Raw genomic sequence first — 25,392 nt, forward strand, 5'->3', positions numbered from 1 at the left:
CACACAGGAAGGACCTCACGGTCAATTCCCAGTGCCCTCTGGCCCTGCTCCTCCTGCTTTCCTGCTCTCCGAGGGAACAGAGAAGGAGGAAGAGCCTCAACCTTGCCTTGCCTTCTCCACCTGGGCAGTGGTGTAGATTGGACCAAGGGGACAGGCAGGGACATAGTTATGGATGGTGGTTGGTGGGTAGAGCTGGCCCTACCAGGGGGCAGAGTGTAGCAACCGCTTCAGGGGCAAATGCTGAAGGGTGGTCAGTGGTTAGAGCTGTGTGGACTGCCCCACATGCCCTCAGGCTGCATACTGGCTGCATACACACTGAACAGTTAAAGCACATCCCGCAAAAAATCCTGGGACCTAGGGCATTGCATGCATACATGCATATGGTGCTTTCCCATTTTTCTTTCCAATTGGCATTCAACAAGTGACTGGTGAATCTGGCAATTTCGGTTTCTCACTTTTCCACTCTTTAAGGTCAGTTCTCCACATTTCCACATCAGTCTGCTCTCTATATTTATGAAAATCGACAGCAATTTAATGTGAATTTCTCCTAATGCACACATCTCTGGATGCAATTTTGCCCAGCAAAGACATTTTTCTAAAGCAATTCCCTTACATAATACGTTTTTTGCAATATACATTTTTATGCACACTTTACCGTGGCATATACATTTTTGTACGCATCGCTGGGCTGGAGAACTGCAAACTCTGAGAAGTGCAGATTTCAAAGGACAGCTGCTTCAGTGCACAGATTGTTTCAGAAAATGCAAATTAGGTAGGTTTGCCTATAAATGCAAACTGAACCAAATCTCTCCCATGCCCGGCATTCAACATATTGTGGCTACTGATTAAGTCTAGTCCACATTGGGCAGGATTTGGAGTTTTTTGCCCAGATTGTTGTTGGTGGTTTGCTTGTTTGCTTTTAGCAAAAAAAAAGTCATTCTGTAAAACTTCAAAAGAGTTCCCCTGAGCATATTAATAGCTCGCCTCCTGTTACTCAGGGTGCCTACATACTAACAATTACTGTGCACTCACTGCAGTTCGTGCTGGATTTTTAATCTTGTCTTGGCAGAACCTGCATCCAAAATGCCTATGTATCCTGTTGATTGGCATCTATCGGTCTTGGGGAAACAATGGAGGAGTTCATCTTTGGGGGTGAGGTCAAACTCTTTGACGTTTGCAGTGCCTACTCTGGCTGTAGAGGCCGATGCAGGAGTGACATGTTTTGTTGCAGCTGGGGCAAATGAAGGGATCCAGTTGTGCTGCTGCAGATCCACCATGGTGTTTCGCAGTCAAATCGTGTACTCATAGACCAGAGGAGAAATGACCACTGGGACTGTACTTCATTATAAAAGGCTGCTGTTGGCTGCGTTGTTTCTCAAACCAGCTTCACAACAACTGGAGTTATAGAATTGTAGAGTTGGAAGGGACCCTGTGAATCATCTAGTCCATCCCCCTGTAATGTAGGAATAGGTACTTGTCTGTACTTGTCTGTCCCATACGGGGATCAAACCTGCAACCTTGGCATTATCAGCACCACACTCTAACCGACTTAGCTATCCAGGCATGCTGTAAGTCCTTGAAGCCATTCCCAATTTGTCTGTAGCCAAGGTGGGAACACCTTTGCAAAGGGTAACATGAACCCGCCCTCATTGGACCTGTTTTTGGCTCTGTTGTTGTCGGCACTCACCACCTTAGTCTGCTATTAGAAGGAGTGGCTCTCTGTCCTCCTTCAGGCCTGGGGATGGACTTTAGGGTTGGGACAAAAGCAGGCCTTCAGCCTGGGCCAGCGTAGAACACGGTGGAGGAATACAGATCGGAGGGCTAGCCCAAAGTCTTTCTTCCTCAGGGCATAAACTAGTGGGTTGGCCAAGGAATTCAGGTGGGAGAGCAACACAGCCAGGCGGTTCAGTGACTCATAGCGCTGGCAGTCGGGGCACAATAGCTGGACACAGTAAATGACATGCAGCGGGATCCAGCAAATGCAAAAGACGCCCACCAAGAGGAAGAGGGTGCGGGCCATCTGCAACTCCCTTTTCTTGCCTGGCCAAGGAGCCTGGGACTGGAAGTGGCCGCGGACTACCCGGAAGAGGTCAGCATAGATGCCCAACATGGCGGCCAAGGGCAGCAGGGTGCAGATCAGGAAGTTAAAATAGACCACGTACTCGGGGCTGAAAATGGAGGTGAAGGAACAGAGGCCCAGGTGTCCGCTGTGGATCTCAGAGTAGCTGAGGTTCTCTTGGCGTGGATAGACCTTGGAGAGGAAGCCTCCGTAAGGCAGGTCGCGGGCGATGATGACAAAGGCCGTCCTCTCGGAAGGGAAGCTGAAAGGCAGCGTCTTGTTGCTGGTCTCCACATAGTGCTGGAAGCGGTTCCAGCCCATCATTGGTGAGAGACCTATCAGCAGAGACAGCAGCCAGCAGAAGATCACAATGATCACCATCCCTCCCTTCTTCACGTGCATGGCGTAGCTGTCCAGAAAATAACCCTTGTGAGTGTCATGTGACTATGGAGTCAGGTGTCATTTGTCTATGGTCAACAAACAAGTGTTGCCTCTATTAGTAGCTCTTCCATTGCTACTCTAATCACATCATCTAAAAACATTCTTTAGACAAGGCTACCCAGATGCTGGGGGACGCGGGTGGCACTGTGGGTTAAACCACAGAGCCTAGGACTTGCTGATCAGAAGGTCGGCGGTTCGAATCCCCACGACGGGGTGAACTCCTGTTGTGCGGTCCCTGCTCCTGCCAACCTAGCAGTTCAAAAGCACGTCCAAGTGCAAGTAGATAAATAGGTACCGCTCCGGCGGGAAGGTAAACAGCGTTTCCATGCGCTGCTCTGGTTCACCAGAAGCGGCTTAGTCATGCTGGCTACATGACCCGGAAGTTGTACGCCGGCTCCCTCGGCCAGTAAAGTGAGATGAGCGCCGCAACCCCAAAGTCGGCCACGACTGGACCTAATGGTCAGGGGTCCCTTTAGCTTTACCTTTACCCAGATGCTTAGAAAGTCAGGGTAACTTTAACCTGTTTTAGTATTTTAACTTTTGTCATTTTAAAGTACGGCTGTAATTCTTCCTTGATTTTACTGTTTTTATCTTTTTGTAAACTGCTTTGAGGGTTTTCTTTTTACAGTCAAGTCGTGTATAAATTTTATGAAATGAAATAATTATATATTCATATAGATTTTGAACTGTATTTTTACTGCTTCTTTTATTTCTTGCATTTTATTGTTACAAGTGGAATTCTATGCAATGCAAATGGTAACACAGTAAAATACAAAATGAGAAATAAAAGAAGCAATAAAAATGCAATTACAAAGCAGATAGCATCGAGCACAATACATTGCCATTGCTGCAACTGGCAGAAAAATCATTTGAGTGGTCCACCAGAACCATCAGCAATTTTCAAATGGCCCATGGAAGAAAAAAGGTTGGGAACCACTAGCATAAATGATGCACCAGCATTTGCAGAACCCCTAAGAAGTTGGTCATGTGCATGGATGTTGTTGGCTCACATGCACTCACTCAGTTTCACAGGATGGATGCTGAAGAAGGAACCCTTGGCTTACCTGTTGGGCAGCTTGATCTTCAGGTGGGCGTTGATGGCAATGACCAGCAGGAGGAGGATGGAGAACTGGGTGGTGACCAGTGGGAAGCAAGTGAGGAAGAGGCACGTGTAGAAACAGAGGACATACTCCATGCTGAGTACCATTGAGAAGGGGATGGCCAGGGCTCCCACACCAAGGTCGGCCACTGCCAGGCACACGATCAGGTAGTTGGTGATGCATCTCAGCTCCTTGTGCAGATAGACAGTGGCACAAACCAGCAGGTTGATGGAGATAATGGCCACCGCCAGGACCCCCTCAAGAACCACGAAACCAAAATACATGTCCATGAAGGTTGTTGTTATTGTAAACTGCCTTTCACCGGACAGCACAGTAATTCTGTTGTCCCTGCAGAGGAAGGTCCTCCTTCAGCAGAATGGTTCCCACCAGGAACCAGGTATGGGACAGTTTCTTCTCTTTGATCTACATGGAACATCAAGGATCCACGTTCAGACATCGTTCTCTGTGTGTCTTATGACACATCCTTCCCTTATGTGGCAGTCCCAACTCTGCCCTGCTATCGATAATCTGAACCTGTCTCTGTTTGCTGAGCGTTCTGCTAGCAAACAGATCAGATCAGCCCAGGCACAATATGGCTTTTTATGTGGACCATTTAATGCTCGTGGATTAGGGAAGCACGTCTCTGAGGTAAGGCAATCAATGCGAGAGCTTAAATGAAATGGGATGTGTGGAAGCAGTGGCAATACAAACCACACACACGCACAAATGTATTACAGATGGGAATTATCAGAGCTTCTCATAGCATCACAGCATGGTAGAGTTGCAAGAGACCACAAGGGTCATCAAGTCCAACCCCCTGCAATGTAGGAATCCTTTTGCCTGATGTGGGGCTCAAACCCACAACCCTGAGATTCAGAGGCTCACGCTCTATTGACTGAGCTATCTCTTTTAGAATTCAGAATACCCACAAATCCAGGCATCCACACTTCAAATGTGTCCAATGGGAAATGCAGAGTGGAGTCTCCCGTCCTCGCAGATGGCTCTTAGCTTTTCACATGCTCATTCACACACACACACACATATTTATGTATGTTTACGTTCCCCAACTAGTGATGTATGGAAGTGAGAGCTGGACCATAAAGAAGGCTGATCGCCAAAGAATCGATGCTTTTGAATTATGGTGCTGGAGGAGACTCTTGAGAGTCCCATGGACTGCAAGAAGATCAAACGCATCCATTCTTAAGGAAATTAGCACTGAGTGCTCACTGGAAGGACAGATCCTTAAGCTGAGACTCCAATACTTTGGCCATCTCACGAGAAGAGAAGACTCCCTGGAAAAGACCTTGATGTTGGGAAAGATGGAGGGCACAAGGAGAAGGGGACGACAGAGTACAAGATGGTTGGACAGTGTTCTCGAAGCTACAAACATGAGTCTGACCAAACTGCGGGAGGCAGTGGAAGACAGAAGTGCCTGGCATGCTCTGGTCCATGGGGTCACGAAGAGTCGGACACGAATAAATGACTAAACAACAACAACACGTTCCCCAACCAGCACTCACACTCTCTCTCTCTCTCTCTCTCTCTCTCTCTCTCTCTCTCGTGTGTGTGTGTGTGTGTGTGTGGCCTTGACCAAGACACAAATAAAAAATTATTAGTAAATTTATTATTATTGTTCGCCCCAGTTCTCCTCACTCACTGCTGCTCCCTTGCCCAACTCCATCCAGCCTTTTCCCTCCCCCAGATATGACTGCCAGCTTCCTTCTCTTTACCTCTCTACCTCATTGCTTCTTCTCTTGCCCATGGCCTTTCCCTGCCTGCCATTGTTGCTGCTGCTTCTGTTACCTCCCCTCCATCATCAACCCCATTGTTGTCCTTAGGGTGACATTAAATGGCCAGCGAGTTCCTACTTCCCCACTTTGCAGTGCGCAGATATCTGGTTCTTAGCACTTGCCACAGACTTGGAGGCCTGAATAGTAATGGAGCACCCTCCTCCTTCATGAGCAAATTCAATCTGTCCCCGATGGCTATTCACTAAAATCAGGTGCGCATCTAAATTGGAACCTCATCCATTCTGGCCATTTCCCAGAATGAAATATGGCACACCAGAGGGGGAAGTATAGGACATCGGGGAAAGGAAATGCATCAGTACGTCAAGCAAGCTTGTTAGGAGATTGTCAATGTTCTCTGGTCTGCACAGATTGCTAACTGCCCTTCTTGGAAACAGGAGACCCATTAGAAGAAACAGGATAATCCCGCTGCCAAAATTGGAAGGGGTAGATATTTATTTATTTTTGTAAGCAAAGCAATCTCATCTCTCACCAATTCCCCATTTCTTAGTTCTTAATTTTATATTAATGTTGCGAGCTTTTCTTGTGCTCATTAAAAATCACAGGAGCACCCCGCTGGGGAGTTTGCAAGGCACATTGAAATAAACGGAATGTGACATAGCTATAAATGCTTTCCCATTTGCTAACTCACTGCACTCAATAAGTTCTCAGTGAACAAGGCCTGTTGTTCCAGTTTGCCTCATCCCTTGGAACCAGGAGCACAGGGAATTCAAGAACAATGGATTTCCTTCCCCAAAAGATGTATCTTCCCATTTTGTCACAAAGTGCTGCTGCACTGCTATTAGCTGTGCAAGGTGCATGACAGCAACACCTAGTGACAGATAGGGAGTATGACAAATACTATAGCGCTGTATTTAAAACATTGGCCAAAGAAGGAGAAGGAGTGAAGGGTGTAAATATTTTAAAAGCCAGAAGGAAACACCCAAATATTCCAGAAGGATATATGTTTAAACAAAAATCTGTAGCCATTAAAGACACCCATGTAGTTATGATTTTTTAAACTCTCCCCATCAGTACTAAAATGATGTACTGCCGTCATGATGTTTAGAGTATGAGCACCCAGTTTGATGCAATCCAGACCAATACAAATTTACCAGGGAGTAAGTTCCATTGAACACAACAGGGCAATTCACGGACTAGTACAATTGCACTGTTATTTATTTAAGGTTATTTAAATATGCCTGTTCACAAAATACACCACAGTTGTTTACAGATTCAAAATACGACCATTCTTCATTCAAACCAAGCAGAAACAACATCACAAAATAGCCATAAAACATGGGATACGGCAGTTTTCAAAGACCAACTGCAATCAATACGTTTTTATCTAGTCGGCCAACAGGGAGGCAGTGGTGATACTGTCGTGGAATGAAGTTCCAGAGCACTGGTGCTACAACAGAGAAGGCCCTGTTCTTGGTAGTGGCCAATCTAGTCTCCCCATAAGGTAGAATCTGAAGCAACCCAGGCCCCATCAAAATATATTAAATGCTGGGGAGGTTCACATGGGAGGTGGCATTTGTAAAGAAAATCAGAGCCCCTAAAGCCATTGATGGCTTTAAAAAGCAAGAACCAGGTCCAGAAGCAAATTCTCAGTCCAGGCAGATGATTCAAAACAGGTAAGATAGGTAACAGTTTGTTCCTGCTCCTAAACCAACCATCCCAGAGATGGTGCCGTCCGGATGTTGCGAACCACAACTCCCACCAGCTGGTATAGCCAATAGTAATGGATGATGGGAGTCGTAGTCCCACAACATCAGGATGGGATCGGGTTGGTTGAAGGCTGCTTGAGTCAAATACAGCAAGACCGCAACTTATGCACACTTGTGTGCATTCAGCTTTATGTGTGTGGATTTTTATTTTTTAAGGGGGTGGGGCTTGGAGGGAAATGACTTTGGCAATCCCACCCACCATTGAAGCCAATGTTTTTTGACTATACACAATTTTGGCTTTATGTGTGATCCTTGATATTTAAGTAGACACACCTTATGTAGACAATCACCATCTGGTCTCTGCCCGCTAGAGGGCAATGCAAGGCCAGCTTGTTTTCTTTCTAGAAATAGCCTATCCTATTTTTAGTTCTGCACAAAGGAACTCCAGAGTATGGGTTCCAAGTTGTGCATAGTGAAGCTCAGACTTAATATGTTAAAAATGTAACATTACTTCACATTTTGGCATTCACAACCATATTCCAAAAACACACACAAAAGCTAATAGCTGGCTTTCTCTTAGGATACCCAGAATACATTTCCCTGCATAAACTTTATCCTAAGTAAATGTCAGTGGGCAAAAGACTAACACTGCACACACACACACACACACACACACACACACACACACACTAAACTTTTAAAGCACATTTACCCCCTCAAAGAATTCTGGGGACTGTAGTTTGTTTAGAATTGTTGGGAATTTTTAACTCTGTGACTACAGTGCCCAGAATTCTTTGAGGGAAAGAACATGGTTTGAATGTGCTTTAAAGGTGTATAGATACAGCTCTCATGCTTCCTGATTTGTGCAGATGCATCTAATAATACATTCAAATGCAACCTTGCAATCTGCATTAATCCCACCCCCCACCCCCCATGCTGGAACTATTTCTTTGGCGTGCTACCAGTTTGAGAAACTGTTGCAAGATGCACACTGTGCATCACCAAAGATGACACAACTGGGATCAAATTTTCCACTAGAGACGACACCCGTTCCCAGCTTTTCTTTTCTTCCTTGAGATGTTGGATTTCACGCTCCATCTTCCTTGCCATCCTCTGAAATCCTTCTTTCAGCAGCAACTCGTGTTCCTGGGAAAGGTAAGGAGCACACAGAGACTCGTTCAACTAAGAATCGAAGAGTGAGGGCAGAAAATTACAGACACAGGATAGAATAAGACCAAGACTGGAGCAGAATGTCCACTACACTAGCTGGATATGAAAATGTACATTTTCCCAGCATGCTGCCAAATGAGAGGCACCCTTTGAGACTGCGTACACACCCAGCTGTTAATAGGACAAAAATTGTAGTTTTGCTCAATCTAGAATTGTTTATGCTCATCCTCAACACGCTGCTTTCAATCCAGATTGATTCTAGATCCTACCATGCACAAGGGTCAGTGTGGCTACTTGATATGCTTCTTCCTCCCTTCACATGCCCCAGCAGAACGAAGGACAAAAGTACTGACTGCGATCTTGAAACACGCTCACCCACAATGTCACTGAGCAGCTATGGATACACACACCAACATAAGCCCCATGGCTGGGATCATTCATGTCTGTTTTTGGGTGGACACACTGGGGGGGGGGGGGGTAACACATAATCAATCTGCAATGAGCTTTGATTTTTGGAATTGCAGCGGTTTCTCAAGAAGCACTTATCAGGGATAAAAATGTGCAGATTGTTTGTGGACTATGTAGAAAAAACAAGGACTCAGTCTCCATCAATTCTAGAATAAGATGTTGTGTGTACACAACCTGAAAATAGACTGTCTCCAAGTTAGAATTGGTTTTCAATAATAATAATAATAATAATAATAATAATAATAATAATAATGGAAGATGGCGCCGGGTCAAGTCTCAACTGAGTCTCTGCTGCATAGTAGGAGCTCTAATGACCAAATGACCCCAATAAAAAGGCTCAGCCTATGAAAATATCTGCCAACTTTTATCAGTAAAAGACTCTGGGAGCTGTCGGGTGGACTTTTAAACCTCCCCTCCCTTTCAAAGCTACTTAAATCAACTTAATAATAATAAACATACTCCCGGTATGCCTGCCTCTCCCAGTATGCCCTGCGGAGGACCTTAAGGTCCAAAAATAGCAACACCCTAGAGGTCCCGGGCCCTAAGGAAGTCAGATTAGCCTCAGCCAGGGCCTTTTCAATACTGGCTCCGGCCTGGTGGAACGCTCTGTCTTATGAGACCAGGGCCCTGCAGGATCTGATTTCTTTCTGCAGGGCCTGTAACACAGAGTTGTTCCACCTGGCCTTTGGCTTGGAATCATCTTGATCCCTTCCCCCTCTTTCCTTTTTCCTTTCTCCCTCTGAGATGGAACTCTTATTTGGGGACTTCCCTGGATTTTTCTGGCCCACATAGGACCAGTCTCGATAGTTGGCCTTGGTGAAGATTTGACGTTTTCATCCCCCAAAAGTTTTTTATTTGAGTTTCTACTGAAATGAGGCTGAATTTTGTATTTTAACCAATTGTTTTTATACCTGGTGTTGGCTGGGGAGGACGGGGTATACCGGTAAATAAAATTTATTTATTTATTTATTTATTTATTTGTTATTATTATTATTATTATTATTATTATTATTATTATACAGGGATTTGTGAAGAAGCACTACATGAGTTGGATCCAAGCTTTACCTAAACAACATGTGGCCTGCACTGAGAGGGTGAGGATATCAGATGACAGACTACATGGGACTGGCAGAGATGACTGGCAGAATCCGAGACCAGGAGAAAGAGACAGTGGAAGAAGATTGGAAGAAATTTAAAGACTATCTTAATAAATATTATAAAATTAATGAAGGCTAGAATTGACATGGGTTTAAAAATTATGTGGTTTTCAGGGGTGTTGATTATGGAAAAAGAACAGAATTATTAAAAACTATGGGAAATAAGGGAATGGATTTGCTGATTAGATAATGAAATTAGAATACAGAAGGGGGAGGTATGAGGAGGTCGGGGAAATTAGGTTTAAGAAAATAAGGATTGAAATTATACTTGTTTCTTTTTGTTTTTTGTTTGTGTATGTTTTTATTGTTAAACTTTAATAAATATCATTTTTATAAAAAAAAAAAAAAGAGGGTGAGGATATCTTAGGGTATATAAATGACTGGTGGGGAGTCACTGAGAAGGGTAGGGGTGACTAGATTTGGCTAGAAGTGGAGGGAAGGGTTCCGCTTCCAAGCACCATCTTAATAAGATGCCCCAAAACAGGAACTGGGAAAATATGACCTTCCAGACCTTGTTGGCTCCTGAGCACTGGCCATGCTGGCTTGTGCTGATGAGAGCTGGACCCAACCACAAGCTCCCCACCCCTGACCTAAAGATTACATACTGCAGTGAGCAAGCATCTGCATCCGGCTCAGCTCTGTTTACCTTGAGTTTCTGCTCTATCATCCTGTCTGTTTCCTCTTCCATCAACTTCTTCTCTTTCTCCATCTTCTCCCTCAACAGCTGGAGCTGTGCATCGTGGCTTCGCTTCTCATCCTCCATCATTTGCTGCAACTGCGCCTGCTTTTGCTCCAACAGCTTCTGCTGCAGCTGGGCTGCTTCGGCCTGAGCGCGCTGGGCTGGGGGCCAGCGAAGAAAAAGAGACAACCTGAACTGCTGGCAGACAAGACAGCATTGAAAGAGCATAATCTGGAGGACCACCCCCTGCTACCCTATGAACTTGGCTGGTTCTACAGTCTTCACTCTTTGAGTGTCTCAAACTTCCAAGCTGAGGTGGGGACAGGGCCTGCTTTGTGGTGGCATCCAGACTTTAGAAGACATTCCGTGGACATATTCATCAAGCTGCCTTCATTGTTATCTTTTAGGCATCTCTTATGTACCCAATATTTTACATGTCTTATATTTAATACTCTTTAAAACTTTGAGGGCAATCTGGAGGAAGGATCTCCATTTCCTTTACAGTGGTACCTTGGTTCTCAAACGCCTTGTTTCTCAAATGCTTTGGTCCCCAAATGCCGAAAACCCAGAAGTAAGTGTTCCGGTTTTCAAATGTTTTTCAGAAGTTGAATGTCTGATGCGGCTGTCCGTTATTGTTTCCGGGGAGCCTGTGCCAATCAGAAGCCACGCCTTGGTTTTCAAACATTTGGGAAGTTAAACGGACTTCCAGAACAGATTAAGTTCAAGAACCAAGGTACCTTGGAGCTTTTGTTTTTGCTATTTATTTTGCGTTTTTGTTTTTGAGGCTTTTTCGGTTTATTTGTTTTGAGGCTGTATGGAACCCAGTTCAGCTACTGATAGATAGATAGATAGATAGATAGATAGATAGATAGATAGATAGATAGACAGAGGAAATGAATAAAAGCCCCCCATCCAAACAATATTATTTTAATTTTTATCATCTACAATACTGTCTGATTTATTTTATGGTACAGTACATTGATTATTGCTTTCATTTTATGGATCAATGGTCTCGTTAGATAGTAAAATTCATATTAAATTGCTGCTTTAGGGGTTGTTTTTAAAAGTCTGGAACGGATTAATCCATTTTGCATTACTTTCTATGAGAAAGTGCACCTTGGTTTTGGAACGGACTTCCGGAATGGATTAAGTTTGAAAACCAAGGTACCACTGTATCAGGTCCTTCCAAACCAAAATATAAGCCTTTCCCAGGGACACTTCCGAATTAAAATACTGTCTCTCAGGGTATCCCTTGATCACTCCTCCTACCCCAAGCCATAAGAGCCTCTGGCTACACAACAAGACAAGCACCCTGTAAGATCACAGACATTGCCCTTTCACCCAGTGCTTTTGGGGTTTTATCCTGCCCAATGTGACAACACCACACCTGTTACAATATCATAAAGCTATAACCTGCTTTGCTAGGAGCTCAGAGCCCTACCAGAGCAGGCCAGAACAATAACATATAATTTACGATGTGTAAAGTCCCCTCCTCCGGTTCTGCACCTTCAAGTTCCTTCTCTTGGGCAGTCAAGGCGCGGTCCATTTGAAGGAGAGATTTTGCCACAGTCTCCTTGGATTTCAGGAATTCTTCAAGAGCACAGTCTGCCTGATAAAGGATTGGAAGCAAAGGTTATTAATTGAATGCAAAGATGGGGGGAAAGTCAAAGCAGATTACATGCAGGGATTAAAGACAACAACAACAAAAACTTGGTGTATTAATGTAGCAAATAACTGAATAATAGTAGCTGGGGTGAGATGCTGAGAAATAGATGTTAGTGATCTATAATCCCTATCACATAGCTTGCAAAGAAAGAATGCCTCTTAAACTGATTTTACAGTGCAATCCTTGGGATACCTACTCTGAATCAATTCAGTGGGGCTTGCTCCTAAGTAAATGTGCATTGGATTGCAGTTTACATCTACAGTAAGGGTGGCAATCCTCCCCCCCCCCCCGACTGATACCCCCTTCCCTACTAGGAAACTTCTGGGAGGTGCTTGCTAGTGGCAGGTGGAGCCACAGGTAAAAGTGGAGGAGCAACATGTGTAACATGCTAGTTTGTTCAATACGCTAGTTTTACGCACAAACACACACACCCTTCTGTCCTCCATACAGGTAAGCAAGACACATAATGAAAGTTCAGGGGCACATTCCAGCAAGGCAGAAACCCTAAAGTAAGGCTAATGAGGGCTGTGACCTGGGCATAGAGGGTATGGCTAAGGAGCTGTAGCCTGGGGAGAGTCCAGAGGACCAGAATGAGAAGCCTGGATGGTCACAGTTGGCCCCCTTGGCCTGAGGCTCCTCACCTCTGGTCTACAGTCTGCTTCTACCCTCCGTCAGCACCAGAATGCTGAATCTTTGGATGCTGAGGAAAAGTTGGCACAGGTACTTCCAAGTAGTGAACCTACCTGAATTCCTTTACAGGGTACCGAACGGTATTCCTCCACCATTTCGTTCCAGTTCTCCAGATAACGCTGGTAGCCACCAGGAGCAGAATAAATTCCTATGTGGACTCCATCTTCCAGCTTCCGGTAAAGCTCCACCAGCACATGGTTGCAGCGGTCAAAGGACACCTGTTTGTTTCTCTCGCATAATTCTTCCTTTTTCTGCTTCAGCTGAAGCTGCCAGAACAAAGTGAAAACAAAACCAGCGGAAAGATGGTGTGTTAACAACGAGGGGGAACTTGCCCCGTTCTGTACCCTGTTGCAATGGGAAAGGCATACCAAGGCCCACATACAATCAACAGCACAGATTTCAGTCGAACTGGAACTGCTTGTGCTGGACGTGAGTTTTATTATTTGTCCAACCACATCTTTCCTTGAGTTCAGAGCCAGGCCCCCTTGCCATTTTCAACCACCTGTCTATTGGGAGATGCACATATATTCAATTTCACTTGGAAAATGTGCCGCTTGCTGCTAGCATTCTCTAGGCTACGTAAGTAAATGAGTTGAGGTCAACTTGGCCTGCATTTCAATGTCTGTCGCTGCCTGGGGACAACATGCAACGGTCTCCATTTTGGACAAAGAGACTCTGAGAAAACCATGTTAAGTTTCAGGCAGAAGTGAAGGAGCCCAAGCCAGGAAGTGCACATACCATCAGCTCCCAGTTAGCATGAGAGGACTCTTGTCAGTCTTCTTTTAATATAATGCGGGTGGTGCTGTGGTCTAAACCACTGAGCCTCTTGGACTTGCCAATCAGAAGGTTGGCGGTTCGAATTCCCGTGACAAGGTGAGCTCCCGTTGCTCAGTCCCAGCTCCTGCCAACCTAGCAGTTCGGAAGCATGCCAAAAAGTGCAAGTAGATAACAGAGCCGTCTTTCCCATTGGGCTTACTGGCACATTGTGGCAGGGCACTGGGCACCCCAGCGAGTGGGGGAGCTGTGCGGCTTTGCCGGCGGCCTCCCCTTTCCCTCCTGCACGCCTGCCAGCTGCGCCCCACGGGAGGAGAGTGATCCCCGCAGAAGCTTGGGAAAAGGTCAACAACTCTGGGAAACGGGGGCTGGGGTGGGGCACCGGAGGGATCTTTGCACCATGGCGCCAGGTATGCTTAAGACGGCCCTGGTAGATAAATAGGTACCACTCCGGCAGGAAGGTAAAGAGCATTTCCGTGTGCTGCTCTGATTTCGGTGTTCCGTTGCGCCAGAAGCGGCTTAGTCATGCTGGCCACATGACCCGGAAAAACTGTCCTCGGACAAACACCGGCTCCCTCGGCCAGTAAAGCGAGATGAGCGCCGCAACCCCAGAGTCGTCTGCGACTGGACTTAACTGTCAGGGGTCCTTGATCTTTACCTTTTTTATTTGCTTTGGTGTTTTAAACCACCTTGGAAGAAAAGGCAGCATATAAACCCAATAAATAAGTAAGGTATGGAAGGCCCTGCTAGCCATGACATCTATAGCTATGCAACAGGATTTTGTCTAAATAAGCTTTACTAAGTGTGATCTTTTTTCACAAATGCCTGGAGATGCAGGGGAATGAACCTGGGACCTTTTGCATGCAAAGCAGGTGCTCTATTCCGGTGCTCCAGCCCTTCTCCAAAGTTCAGTTTTTAATTGCATTCTCTGCCTTGTGGGCTTCCTCTCTGACCACCAAGAACATTTCTGGTTCCATGACCCCATCTGCACTGCACATTTAAAGTGCTATAGGACTCCCATGAATTTGGGGAGATGCAGTTTGTTTGGAGAATTGTTAGGAGAGGGTCGGCCGGCCAACCTGTGAGGCAAGGTGAGGCGACCGCCTCAGATGGCAAAATCCACAGGGCTGCAGAGCCTGACGTAGATGTTTATTCTCCCCACCCGCTTTGTTCCTGATGTAGATCTTCAGGAGGTGGGGGCGCCATTTTGTGGTTTCCCTCGATGCCAAAATGTATTGGCCAGCCTTGGTTAGGAGATCCCTATTCCCCATCAGAGAGCTACAGTTTCCAGAGTGGTTAAAAAACTACAGCGCCCAGAATTCTTAGGGGGAAGCCATGACTGTTTAAAGTGATATGAAAGTGCTTCAAATGTATGATGCAGATGGGGTGCGTCTGAGGGGGCAGAGGACCTACATTTGTCTAGATTTCAGCATTCTCGAGGCCTTTTTTCGGGCCTGTGAAACAGACTGAGGAGCAGGGAAGGAACTTTTAAAAAATGACCCTAAGTTCGGTTTCCAGCCACACTGGCAGAGACAATTGACAAGGCACAGAAATCACATATACCTCAAGATCCTCCTGGAATTTTTTAACCTGCGCGATGCCAAAGGCACGGGCCATGAAGACAGCGTTGGCTTCCTTTTCGCACTTGGCATGCACAGCCAGCAGCTCATCCACCGTGTCTGTGGGCAACGCCAACCGCTTCCCCATCAGCGCTTCGTAACAGGAAACGGCCTCGTGCACAGCAGCTGTGTTCTCAATCTCAGACAGGGCCAGCACTGCGTTCTCCAAGCATGGCACATCCCCACTGTTGATAGCATCGATGTAGATCTTCAACAACTTCTCAAGCACTGAAGAGGGAAGGATCAGTGAAGCCACAGAACTAACCTCCTTGCACTGAAATAGTAATTTCCGGCCCCAAACACCCATGAGTTGTTTGTCTGCATCAAGTATTCTGCTGTAGCTGCAGATTCACCAAGCGAGAGCAGAAACAGTTATCTTGCACATAATAAAAAAGGCATAGTAGCCACCCGTTTTCTATTTACAAAGAAAGATTCTGTCCCTTGTGGCTGCAGGAAATAACTTGAATACATGTAAATAGCACTTGGCTGAAAAAGGAGGGAGGGATCTTGAGAGAAATCCAACACATACATCCTCCTAGTTACTCGTTTGCCTTCCTCCCTTGCTCTCTCCCACAACTCAGCAATCAGGTGAGCTGTTTACATGCAACTGAGGTCTTGGCCACACTAGAGCAAAATGTAGATTTGCACTTACTTACCTGTCTCCCCATTAAAGTAGGGGCATTTGTTGTCCTGGACATTTCTGTCACGGCTAAAAATTGGCCGCTGTTTCTTTAATGCTAAAAGAACTAAGTCAGCATGAGTCAGCGGCCTACAATGACTCATGCAACTTTTAACCAAATTGTACCTGTATATATAGAGTGGTCAATGTTAGTGTTGGGTGTGCGTTGGTTAGATGGTAGAAAGCTGGTTGCGTTTGCTGTAAAAGCTGTCAGTCGTGGTTGGAGAAAAATACTTTTTAAGAATAAAAGCAGCAATACTCTGCAAGAATACTCTTTCTCAAAGACTCTTTTGTGCCAGCTAAGGCAAAGGAGTAGAAAGGAGGTCAGAACCTTTTCTTTTTCAAACACTGACAATTTCCCCTTTTAAATGCAGGGCACAGTTGATCCTTGGAAATTATGAAATGGCCAGGTTCAAAAAAACTTGTACTTTAAAGAAGGGAAAAGGGGAGACAAGGGGAGCACTGAGACAAGAGAATATGTCATGTGAACACTCCTAGATTAATGGGGAGACAGCATGTGCAAATCCATATTTTGCTCTGGCTTGGACAAGTCCTTAGTCTGCACCTGCTCCAACTGAGGAGTCAGGGCAGAACCAACCATTTTCTACTGCCAAATGGGACCCTATTGGTTTCTGATGTCACCTGATCCCTAATGGGCTTCTTTGAGTAACACCCTTCGCCCTAAGCCATCTAGAATGGTGGTGCTGCTATGCAGCAGACATCGCAACATCCACAAGCTGCTCTGCTCACAGAGGGGAAAATCCACCAATGAAATTCCCAGTTTGAGACTTGGCTCTTAAACAGAATCCATTCCAGAAGTCCATTTGACTTCTGAAAACGTTCAAAAACCAAGGCACAGCTTCTAATTGCCTGCAGGAACTTCCTGCACTCAATTGGAAGCCGTGAAAGCCGTGTTGGATGTTCGGCTTACAAAAAAAGTTCGCAAACCAGAACACTCATTTCTGGGTTTGCGGTGTTCAGGAGCCAAAATTTTCGAGTCACAAGGCATTCGAAAACCAAGGTACGACTGTAGTACCATCAGAACTACACCAGGCAAAAGTATCTACGTCTCAAGTCCAAAGTGCAACAGAGGTCACTGACCAGCTGTACTTTCAACACCTGGAGAGCTCCGAGGTGTTCTGTATGATGGCCAATTATTGGTTTTTATTGGTTGGCATCCACCTGTCTCGAGAGACAACGGAAGAGTGTGAAATGACTCCTATTGAAATGGTTTCCAACTGCCACTTGTCCCAACCTACAAACTTGCAAAAGCGTTCCTTACTTCTCCCTGTCACAACTTGGCCTCCCGGGACTGTCTTGGGTCGCGATGTCTCCCAGATGTGTTGGCAGAAACGGCCCACCGGCTCCAAGAAATCTTCCTCCAAATCATCTTCTTTCAGTTCCTCCAGCCGAGACAACTTTTTCCTGCTAGCTGGGCGGTCAAACGTGAAACATTTCCGTGATGGAAAGAAATTACGGATACATGACTTGGGCATGTTGAACTTCTGGATTTGCTCACTATTACCTGGGGGAGAAGAAGTGTGAGTACACAAGACAATTTGTTAATATTGTCAAATTAAACAGAAAACATGCCATTCACACTTCAAAACGACCTTGACAGATTAGAGAACTGGGCCAAAACAAACAAGATGAATTTTAACAGGGAGAAATGTAAAGTGTTGCACTTGGGCAAAAAAAATGAGAGGCACAAATACAAGATGGGTGACACCTGGCTTGAGAGCAGTACATGTGAAAAGGATCTTGGAGTTTTGGTTGACCACAAACTTGACATGAGCCAACAGTGTGATGCGGCAGCTAAAAAAGCCAATGCAATTCTGGGCTGCATCAATAGGAGTATAGCATCTAAGATCAAGGGAAGTAATAGTGCCACTGTATTCTGCTCTGGTCAGATCTCACCTGGAGTACTGTGTCCAGTTCTGGGCACCTCAGTTCAAGAAGGACACTGACAAACTGGAACGTGTCCAGAGGAGGGCAACCAAAATGGTCAGAGGCCTGGAACCGATGCCTTATGAGGAATGGCTAAGGGAGCTGGGCATGTTTAGCCTGGAGAAGAGGAGGTTAAGGGGTGATATGATAGCCATGTTCAAATATATAAAAGGATGTCACATAGAGGAGGGAGAAGGGTTGTTTTCTGCTGCTCCAGAGAAGTGGACATGGAGCAATGGTGCCAAACTACAAGAAAGAAGATTCCACCTAAACATTAGGAAGAACTTCCTGACAGTAGGAGCTGTTTGACAGTGGAATTTGCTGCCAAGGAGTGTAGTGGAGTCTCCTTCTTAGGAGGTCTTTAAGCAGAGGCTTGACAACCATATGTCAGGAGTGCTCTGATGGTGTTTCCTGCTTGGCAGGGGGTTGGACTCGATGGCCCTTGTGGTCTCTTCCAACTCTATGATTCTATGATTCTATAATCTCCCCAGTGGGGAAAACTTATTTTGTTACCTGCACACATTCAAGTTTCCTTGCTGACTCAACATCTGAGGACCCAGGAATTACTGTAAGCTGAGTTAGGATATTGCTCTCTGTCTCAGCACTGCAAATGTGATGGTATAAATGACGCTTTTGAGCATGTACATACAGCTCACACATGTATATGTGAGATTATTGGGCAAGGCATCTAGGTCAGAGGGGTTTCAGGAGTACCAGTCCAAATGCAAAAGAAACATGGTACACTTGGTAGTATGCGGTTTTGATGTATTGTTGTGATGTACCCATTGTGTGCTCCATCAGGCAGGTAGCATGGGGACACTTGTTAAACCCATTTGGCCCTCAATGGGTACATGACTGGTCATATGCACCCACTTGAATTTTAGGCCCTTATTCTTTACATCAGTTGTATGCCTCCAAATTAACAGTGTCCTCTAGGCTGTTAACAAGCCCCAGCTTTCCCTCCCCATCTCAGATACTGCCTTATCTTTTTGCAGTTACTGTACCTTTCTGCAGTCTCAATGCCTCCTCCAGGTACCCGTCCTCAGTGATGGGCTGTCCATCTATCTTCAGCTGTAGTGTGAAATCCCGCACTGCCCAGATGAAGTCTGGGAAGAAACGGACAAATTCGGCAGAGTTCTCCTCCTCTGTATCTTGCCCGGGGGAAGCTTTTGCTTTAATCTTTTTTGTCAGCTCAGTGACATAGCTGGGGAGTGCTAAGGAAAACAATTCCAGGGCTGGTCTGGGGATTTGCAATATGAACTTCAGCCAAATCATGCACTGGCTAGACCTGTCTGGAGACGCAGTAGTGGCTGGAGAATGAGATGATCTCCTAGCAGGTGCAGCGAGATTTTCTACGCTACAGACTGACCACCTCTTGCAGTTGTGATCTGGGGAGAGCTTTGTGGCAAGGGACTTAGTTTAACATCGTGACTTTACGCCCTGCTGATAGCTCTTACTATACACCTTTAGGTCAATTCCTGACTCCACCCCTTCTAGGATTCCTAGCTCCCCTACTCCTTCCACCTATCTCTCAGTAAGACATGCCCCCAGGGGTTTCCCAACTCTCACACTGTGTCTCAATGAGCTCCTCACTCAGCACCTGATCCTTGGGGGTTGCCTATCCTGCCCATCAGCTATGTCTCTCTATGTGTCTTTGCCCTTCACCCAGTTCCTGAGCAGCTCAGTTGGTTAGTGCGTGGTGCTAATAACTCCAAGGTTGCAGGTTCGATCTCTGTATGCGACAGCTATATATATTCCTGCATTGCAGGGGGTGTGCTTAGATGAGCCTCAGGGTCCCCTCCAACTCTACAATTCTACGATTCTACAGTTCTATTTGTTTCGAGACAGACGAGGAGAGTTCATTCCACTTGCTTCTGCATCAAGAGATCTGTCTCCCAAGGAGTGAAACCCAACAAAGACACCTACAGCTTTTGCTCTAATCTTTTTTGTCAGCTCAGTGACATAACTGGGGAGCGCTAAGGAAAATAATTCCAGGGCTGGTTTGGGGCGTTGGACCTGAATTCAGCCAAACGATGAACCTGTTTGAACCTGCAGTTGTGTGCTAGCTGGCTTTTGAGCAGAGATTTACACTACAGACAGACCACATATCGTAATTGTAATTTGGACAGTGTTTTGTGGCAAGGGGCTGACACCTCTTGGTTTTACACCTTAAGGTCTATTCCTGATTTTATGCCTTCTGGAGTTCCTGCCTGCCCCCCGCCCATATCTGTAAAACATGTATAGCTGTCAACTTTCCCCTTTTCTTGCGAGGAATCCTATTTGGAATAAGGGAATTTCCCTTTAAAAAAGGTAAACGTTGACAGCGATGAAAACATGTCTCTGGAGGTTTCCAGTTTGTGGCTGTGATCACTGATCCTCGCCCCTCACAATGTGTCCCAATGAGCTCCTCACCCACCTTCCAATCCTGGGGGACTGCCTTCCTCTTCTATCAGCTACGTCCCCTCTGTTTCCTCCTGCACCACCCTGTAGTTCCTCAGCATCATGCAGACCACTCTAAGCATCATGGAGTCTCAGACCAGGAGAGTTCATTCCACCTGCTTCTGCATCAAGAGATCTGTCTCCCATGGAGTGAAACCCCTAGAGGGACAACCTACAACTGCCTCCTCCTAGATCCCCCAGGCCAAGCGTGCAAGCCCAGCTGGGATTTCTGATGCCCCAAAAGGATACTGCAGGTTCTCCAGGGCATTTTGGTCAATGGTGCCTATGCTGTTGTACACCAGGGTGCTGCTGAGCAGAATGGCCAGGGCAAATATCCATGAGTCGTTCTGTGTGTTTCCCTGAAACATAAAACAGGGCTTTCAAGGACAACCCAAGAGTCCATCACCCCAAATCCCAATGCCCCATTGCCAGCTGCACTCTTTGTGTTGTTGCTTTTCTGCTGCTCCTGTTGCACCAGGTTAAGGAATTCTTGGTAACGAATGCAGAATATAACTTGCTTGCAGCATCTTAGACTGCACTTGGAAGCCTTGCAGAGGCATATTGCCTAACTGTTGGCAACTACCCCACAAGCACCAAACAGATGTGTTTATTGTATGTTTAGAGGGTTTTTTTTACATCCATGACACTCAGCCTGTCACACAGCCTCCAAAGTGGCTTGTACCAGAACTTGGTGACGGGCACAGGAACTCAGTATCCTGAGAATTTAAACTTTCAGTTAATATAAAGAGTAAATTCTAGCACACAAGGTAAGAGTGGTTAAACCTGCTGAACCACGGCGAAAGCTAGCCAGGGTACATGCAGCCAATGGTGGGCAGAGCCAGAAATAATGATCAGTAGAATTTCCAGCACTGCACCACTCTTGTTCTTCTTACCTCTCAATCACACACACACTGTGGAAGAAGCAACATTTGCCATTTAGGTGGTGCAGAGACCAAAAAACCTTCATGAGGCTTGCAAAATGAGCAAATAAATGCAAGACTGCTTACCATTAAGGCCACGGATTTCAGGAGAATTTTTTTATCATTTCAAGGCGAAGCAAACACAGCCCACACAGTTGACTGCAGAATCACTGTTTGTGTTTGCAATGACTAATTACCTTGTGTGGCACAACTCTGGCAACTGGAAAATGTGCCCTGGCACACCCAGAGCAGTTATTGCTGGAAACAAGCCTGAAACTGAAACCTTTGTTGATACAAAACATTAAATGTTTCAATTTCATTTTTTGCTGTCTAATGTGTCCCAGGAAAACTATAAATATAAAGCACCTGTAGGGCATTAGTAAACATGACCCCATTGGCATATTAAAATATCATGCCTACATCGAGAAGTCTCATTCTTCAGTGAAGCATTATAGTTCATTGTAAACTTCCTTGAGTGGCAGCATTTTCTGTGTACTTAAAATGTTTTTCAGAGCTGCGCCTTGTGTGAATGAATTGTCACTTGGGTAAACATGATACACGCCCCATTTGCAAACCACAAATACCTGCACCAAGAATCCTTTAGTTTCGTAATAAATGTTGGCCCCTCCAGCAGAAGAGCCTAACTTTCTTCACTTTCCCCCAAGGGCCACGTATGGCCAACCTTCTGGAAGTCACATGTCAAAGTAGGTGTGGCAAAATTATAAAAGTGGGTGCGGCCATCTTTAAAAATGGCATGTTTGGGGCGGGGACAACTTGGGGGGCCAGAAACAGCCAGCTATACCCACCCTTGCTTTTATCCTACTGCCAAATTCTGGGTTACAGGAACATTCCAAAATGTGTAACACAGGGATATAACTAGCATAAGTATCGGCCATCCCTATCAATATTTGCCCAGGGCATTTTGTCACAGGGCTCTTTTGAATGTGTTGGGCTTCTGCAGCCCCCACCTGAGTTGCCATCTCCCCCAGCTCACCTTCTGCACATCACCCAACCCTTCTGTGTCCAGTAACACCAGTGAGAGGTCTGACCTGTAGGGATGCGGAAGACACCACATCCAGATGCCCTTGGTGAGCGCCTCCACTGTGGTACCCAGACAGAAACCTGTGGGAGAAGCAGATCATCAGCATCATCACTATTATTATGCCACCCATCTGGGTTGCTCCAACCACTCTAGAAAACAAGGGGTGCCAAGGTTGAAGGCTTTGATCCTGCACAGAGTTTCTAAACTCTGTGGAACTTACTTCTGAGTAAAGATACCTAGGATCAGATGACAAACTCTCTTTGGCTCAAGGCCCAGCTGCCACAGGGTTCCAGACATCCTCAAGACACCTCACAGGACTTTGAGGAGTAACCAGGACCTATTGAGTCCATTGCTCACATTGATGCTCCTCTGTACTCTCTTGTTGAAATATTTATTGCAATATACTCACAGGAGGGGCCTATCGTTTTGGTGGCATGGAGTCTGCAAAGTGCCACTTGTGGTGATGTTTCTTCAGTGGGGCAGTTAGGTAATAGCCCTAGGATACCCCTTAAGATGGCCACGTGTGTTTCCTGCCATATTAAGGTATCTCCCTGCTCAGTGGGGACCTCTGCCCCAAAGTCCTTCCCATCCACTCTGGTTCTATATAAATAATAATTTACTCCTCTTCCTCCATGCTTCCCCCCAGGCTAGAAAGAAAACCCAGGGGCTCTGATACCCCGTTCCAGACACACCAGACACCACTGCCTTGCTCCTCATGCGAAGCCACTAGACTCCAGCCCTTCCCTTGAGTAACGGGGAATATTCATGAAGCCAGTCACCTTTTCTCTTGCTCGCAAGCCTGTTCATGAGGTAGGACTTGCCAGTGCGGTACAGCCCCGCAATGGCCACCACCACCACCGGCTGGCAGATCCTGGCAAGCACCTCTGCAGCCTCCCGGTTCACCACAAGCTTCCCGTCCGGCATGTTCTCAATTAGGCAAACAGGAGCCGCCATGTGGACCTGCCCTGACGCCATCGTGCAAGAGAAGATGGGTCTGCAAAAGGAAAACAAAGGCGCTCATTATGCCACAGCCTGCTGCCGCAGCCACTGACCCTAGGCTGGCACAGCAGAGGGAGGCCTTGGTGCAGCAGGAGGTCTCCAAAGAACCTCTTGCCTTGGTACCTCTGAGGGCAGGGCAGGAGCTGGCCAAGTCGCTGCTGACGCCAGGCTGCCATTGTTGTTTGTCTCAAGGGTGTGTGCCCTAGCTCTCTTCCTGATGAACTAAGGCCTGACCTGAGAACACAAAACCAGTGGCAGGAGGTTGCTAGCTTGGCCGCAGTCAACAAGGGTGTTCCTGGCTCAAGCCCCAGAAGCTGACAGAAATATCTCAGTGCGAAGCACAAGGAATACCTCTCTAAATAAAAACACAAAACTTCCTTTAAAAGTAAAGTTTATCTACAATAGTGGGAGCCCCGATTCCCTCCACCCCACAATCAGTTCGATTAGTGAATCATTCTGGCAAATCAGCAGTGCAGAACCACTTTAAAACGATATTTTTAACATAAGTTTATCAGCTTATAACTACTTTCTAGTGAATGAAACCTGAAACATAAACTCGATGAAAGTTTATTCAGAGCTCGGAAACTGAACCCCATACGCTTACCTGAAAGTAAGCACCGCAGGACACAGTAGCAGTTACTGCCGAGGAGACATGGGGTGGGGGCGTTGCAAGAGATACGTTTTAGCATTAATATTAGCAAAAGGGAGCAAAGTTCTTGCAGGCGCCGCGCGGGCGTTCAGCCCCCTCCCGCAGGCTCCATTGCAAAGGCCTGGGGCGATTTGCAGCGGAGGGAGGAAATGCTTAACCCTTCCCTTGCCAGCCACTTCCCCGCGCGGATTCCCAGCCTCGCCAGCTTTGGCTCCCGCCCACATGCCAACGCCGCGTTTACCTCGCAAAAAGAGAGGAGGGGCGAGAAATCCAAAGCTACGATGTTTCGCTTTTTTTTTTTCTTTTCCCCCCAGCACGAAGTTTTCCCGGGTGGTTTGCAAAGCGCTCCCCGCTTGCCTTGAGTCTTCAGAGAGGAAGCGATCCCCCAAGCTCCGCCTCTTGTCTCGGTTGCGGGGCAGGAAAATGGTTCAAAAATTGCACCCACTGCCCAGGTCACCCTTCCGCCGAAAACTGGCGTCCCGTTGCCAATATATATAAAAAAGCGAAAGTGAAAGCGAAAGCTCGCCGGCTGCCCTTTTCTCGGAAATTCACCTTTTCCACAGTTGAATGCTTTTCTTGGGATCATAGAATTGCAGACGTGGAAGGGACCCCGCGGGTCAAGTAGCCCAACCCCCTGCAATGCAGCAGTCTCAACTAAAGCAGCCCGGACAGGGGGCCGTCCGCCTCTTAAGTGGCAGAGATGGTGCGTTTAGGAGGTTTTTGCCTTGTGCCGAGTCAGACCGATCTGGTTCCGTATTGCCTACACTGGCTGGCAGCGGCAACTTCTAGGATTTCGGGGGGCGGGGCGGGTCCTCTCCCAGCTAGACCTTCCCTCGCCCTATTTGCATTATACAGGCTGCTACACACGATGCCTTCGAAGCACTTTCAAAGCAGGTCTTTCTCCCCAAGGAATTCTGGGAACTGTAGTTTCTTCAAGGTGCTGGGGATTGTAGCTCTGTGAGGGCTGCACTACAGCCCCCAGGACTCTTTGGAGTGGGAGGAACGTGCTTTTTGAAGGGCCCACACCACACTGAAAAAACAGTACTGCTGAGAGCAGGGTAAATAACTTTGACACAGGGGAAAGCAAAAGAAAAATAGTGTCCACACCCTTCTGGGGCACTAATTTTCACATTAGCACTTAAAACTCCAAACTGAGGAAGGAATGGTGGTTCAAAAGCTGTAAAAATCTTCTTTTGACTATTCAGACACAGCATCGTCTTTATGATTTATTGTCAGCTGATTTACAGGTGTCACAAAACTCCCCTCCCCCCAAAAATGCTGGGAACTGTAGTTTGTTAAAGGTGTTGGAAATTGCAGCTCTGTGTGGGCATACTACAGTTCCCAATATTCTTTGGGGTGCTTTTGAGGAGCTCACACCACACCGAGGAAATAGTACAGTTGAGAGAGGAAAAGTAACTTTTGACACAGGATAAAGCA

At 46.3% G+C, this 25,392-nt stretch overlaps 2 protein-coding genes across 3 annotated transcripts; both read right to left on the reverse strand.

Moving 5' to 3' along the window:
• Window positions 1-270: 270 nt before the first annotated feature.
• Window positions 271-4,378, reverse strand: LOC310851288 (adenosine receptor A1-like). The gene is made up of 2 exons (XM_083753507.1): window positions 3,565-4,378; window positions 271-2,468 (listed from the first exon to the last, which is right to left on the reverse strand). Exons 1-2 carry the CDS (start codon window positions 3,888-3,890, stop codon window positions 1,730-1,732), a joined length of 1,065 nt encoding a protein of 354 aa, XP_083609633.1. The 5' UTR covers window positions 3,891-4,378; the 3' UTR covers window positions 271-1,729.
• A 3,148-nt stretch (window positions 4,379-7,526) lies between these two features.
• On the reverse strand, window positions 7,527-24,455 carry LOC310851457 (guanylate-binding protein 1-like). 2 transcript variants are annotated; one of them, XM_083753901.1, is made up of 11 exons: window positions 24,197-24,455; window positions 23,087-23,301; window positions 22,260-22,387; window positions 20,595-20,704; window positions 18,911-19,110; window positions 17,242-17,484; window positions 15,225-15,508; window positions 12,941-13,153; window positions 12,038-12,140; window positions 10,499-10,692; window positions 7,527-8,203 (listed from the first exon to the last, which is right to left on the reverse strand). In XM_083753901.1, the coding sequence occupies exons 2-11, from the start codon at window positions 23,280-23,282 to the stop codon at window positions 8,000-8,002; spliced, it is 1,875 nt and encodes a 624-aa protein (XP_083610027.1). In that variant the 5' UTR covers window positions 23,283-23,301; window positions 24,197-24,455; the 3' UTR covers window positions 7,527-7,999. The 2 variants fall into 2 exon arrangements, with proteins under 2 accessions (XP_083610027.1, XP_083610028.1); XM_083753902.1 differs by lacking the exon at window positions 24,197-24,455 and adding an exon at window positions 23,911-24,064.
• Window positions 24,456-25,392: the final 937 nt, after the last annotated feature.

The sequence above is a fragment of the Podarcis gaigeae genome, assembly GCF_964106915.1.
Source record: "Podarcis gaigeae genome assembly, chromosome: 8".
In the NCBI taxonomy this organism is placed as follows: Eukaryota; Metazoa; Chordata; class Lepidosauria; order Squamata; family Lacertidae; genus Podarcis; species Podarcis gaigeae.

Excerpts from the sequence above, each read along its gene's own strand:
- LOC310851288 (XM_083753507.1), bottom strand. The coding sequence starts at position 3,890 with ATGGACATGTATTTTGGTTTCGTGGTTCTTGAGGGGGTCCTGGCGGTG. Across the intron at positions 2,469-3,564 it reads AAGATCAAGCTGCCCAACAG|CTACGCCATGCACGTGAAGA; the intron begins GTAAGCCAAGGG and ends TTTTCTGGACAG.
- LOC310851457 (XM_083753901.1), bottom strand. The coding sequence starts at position 23,282 with ATGGCGTCAGGGCAGGTCCACATGGCGGCTCCTGTTTGCCTAATTGAG. Across the intron at positions 15,509-17,241 it reads CCAAGTTGTGACAGGGAGAA|TGCTTGAGAAGTTGTTGAAG; the intron begins GTAAGGAACGCT and ends TTCCCTCTTCAG. Across the intron at positions 10,693-12,037 it reads CCAAGAGAAGGAACTTGAAG|CCCAGCGCGCTCAGGCCGAA; the intron begins GTGCAGAACCGG and ends GCTGGCCCCCAG.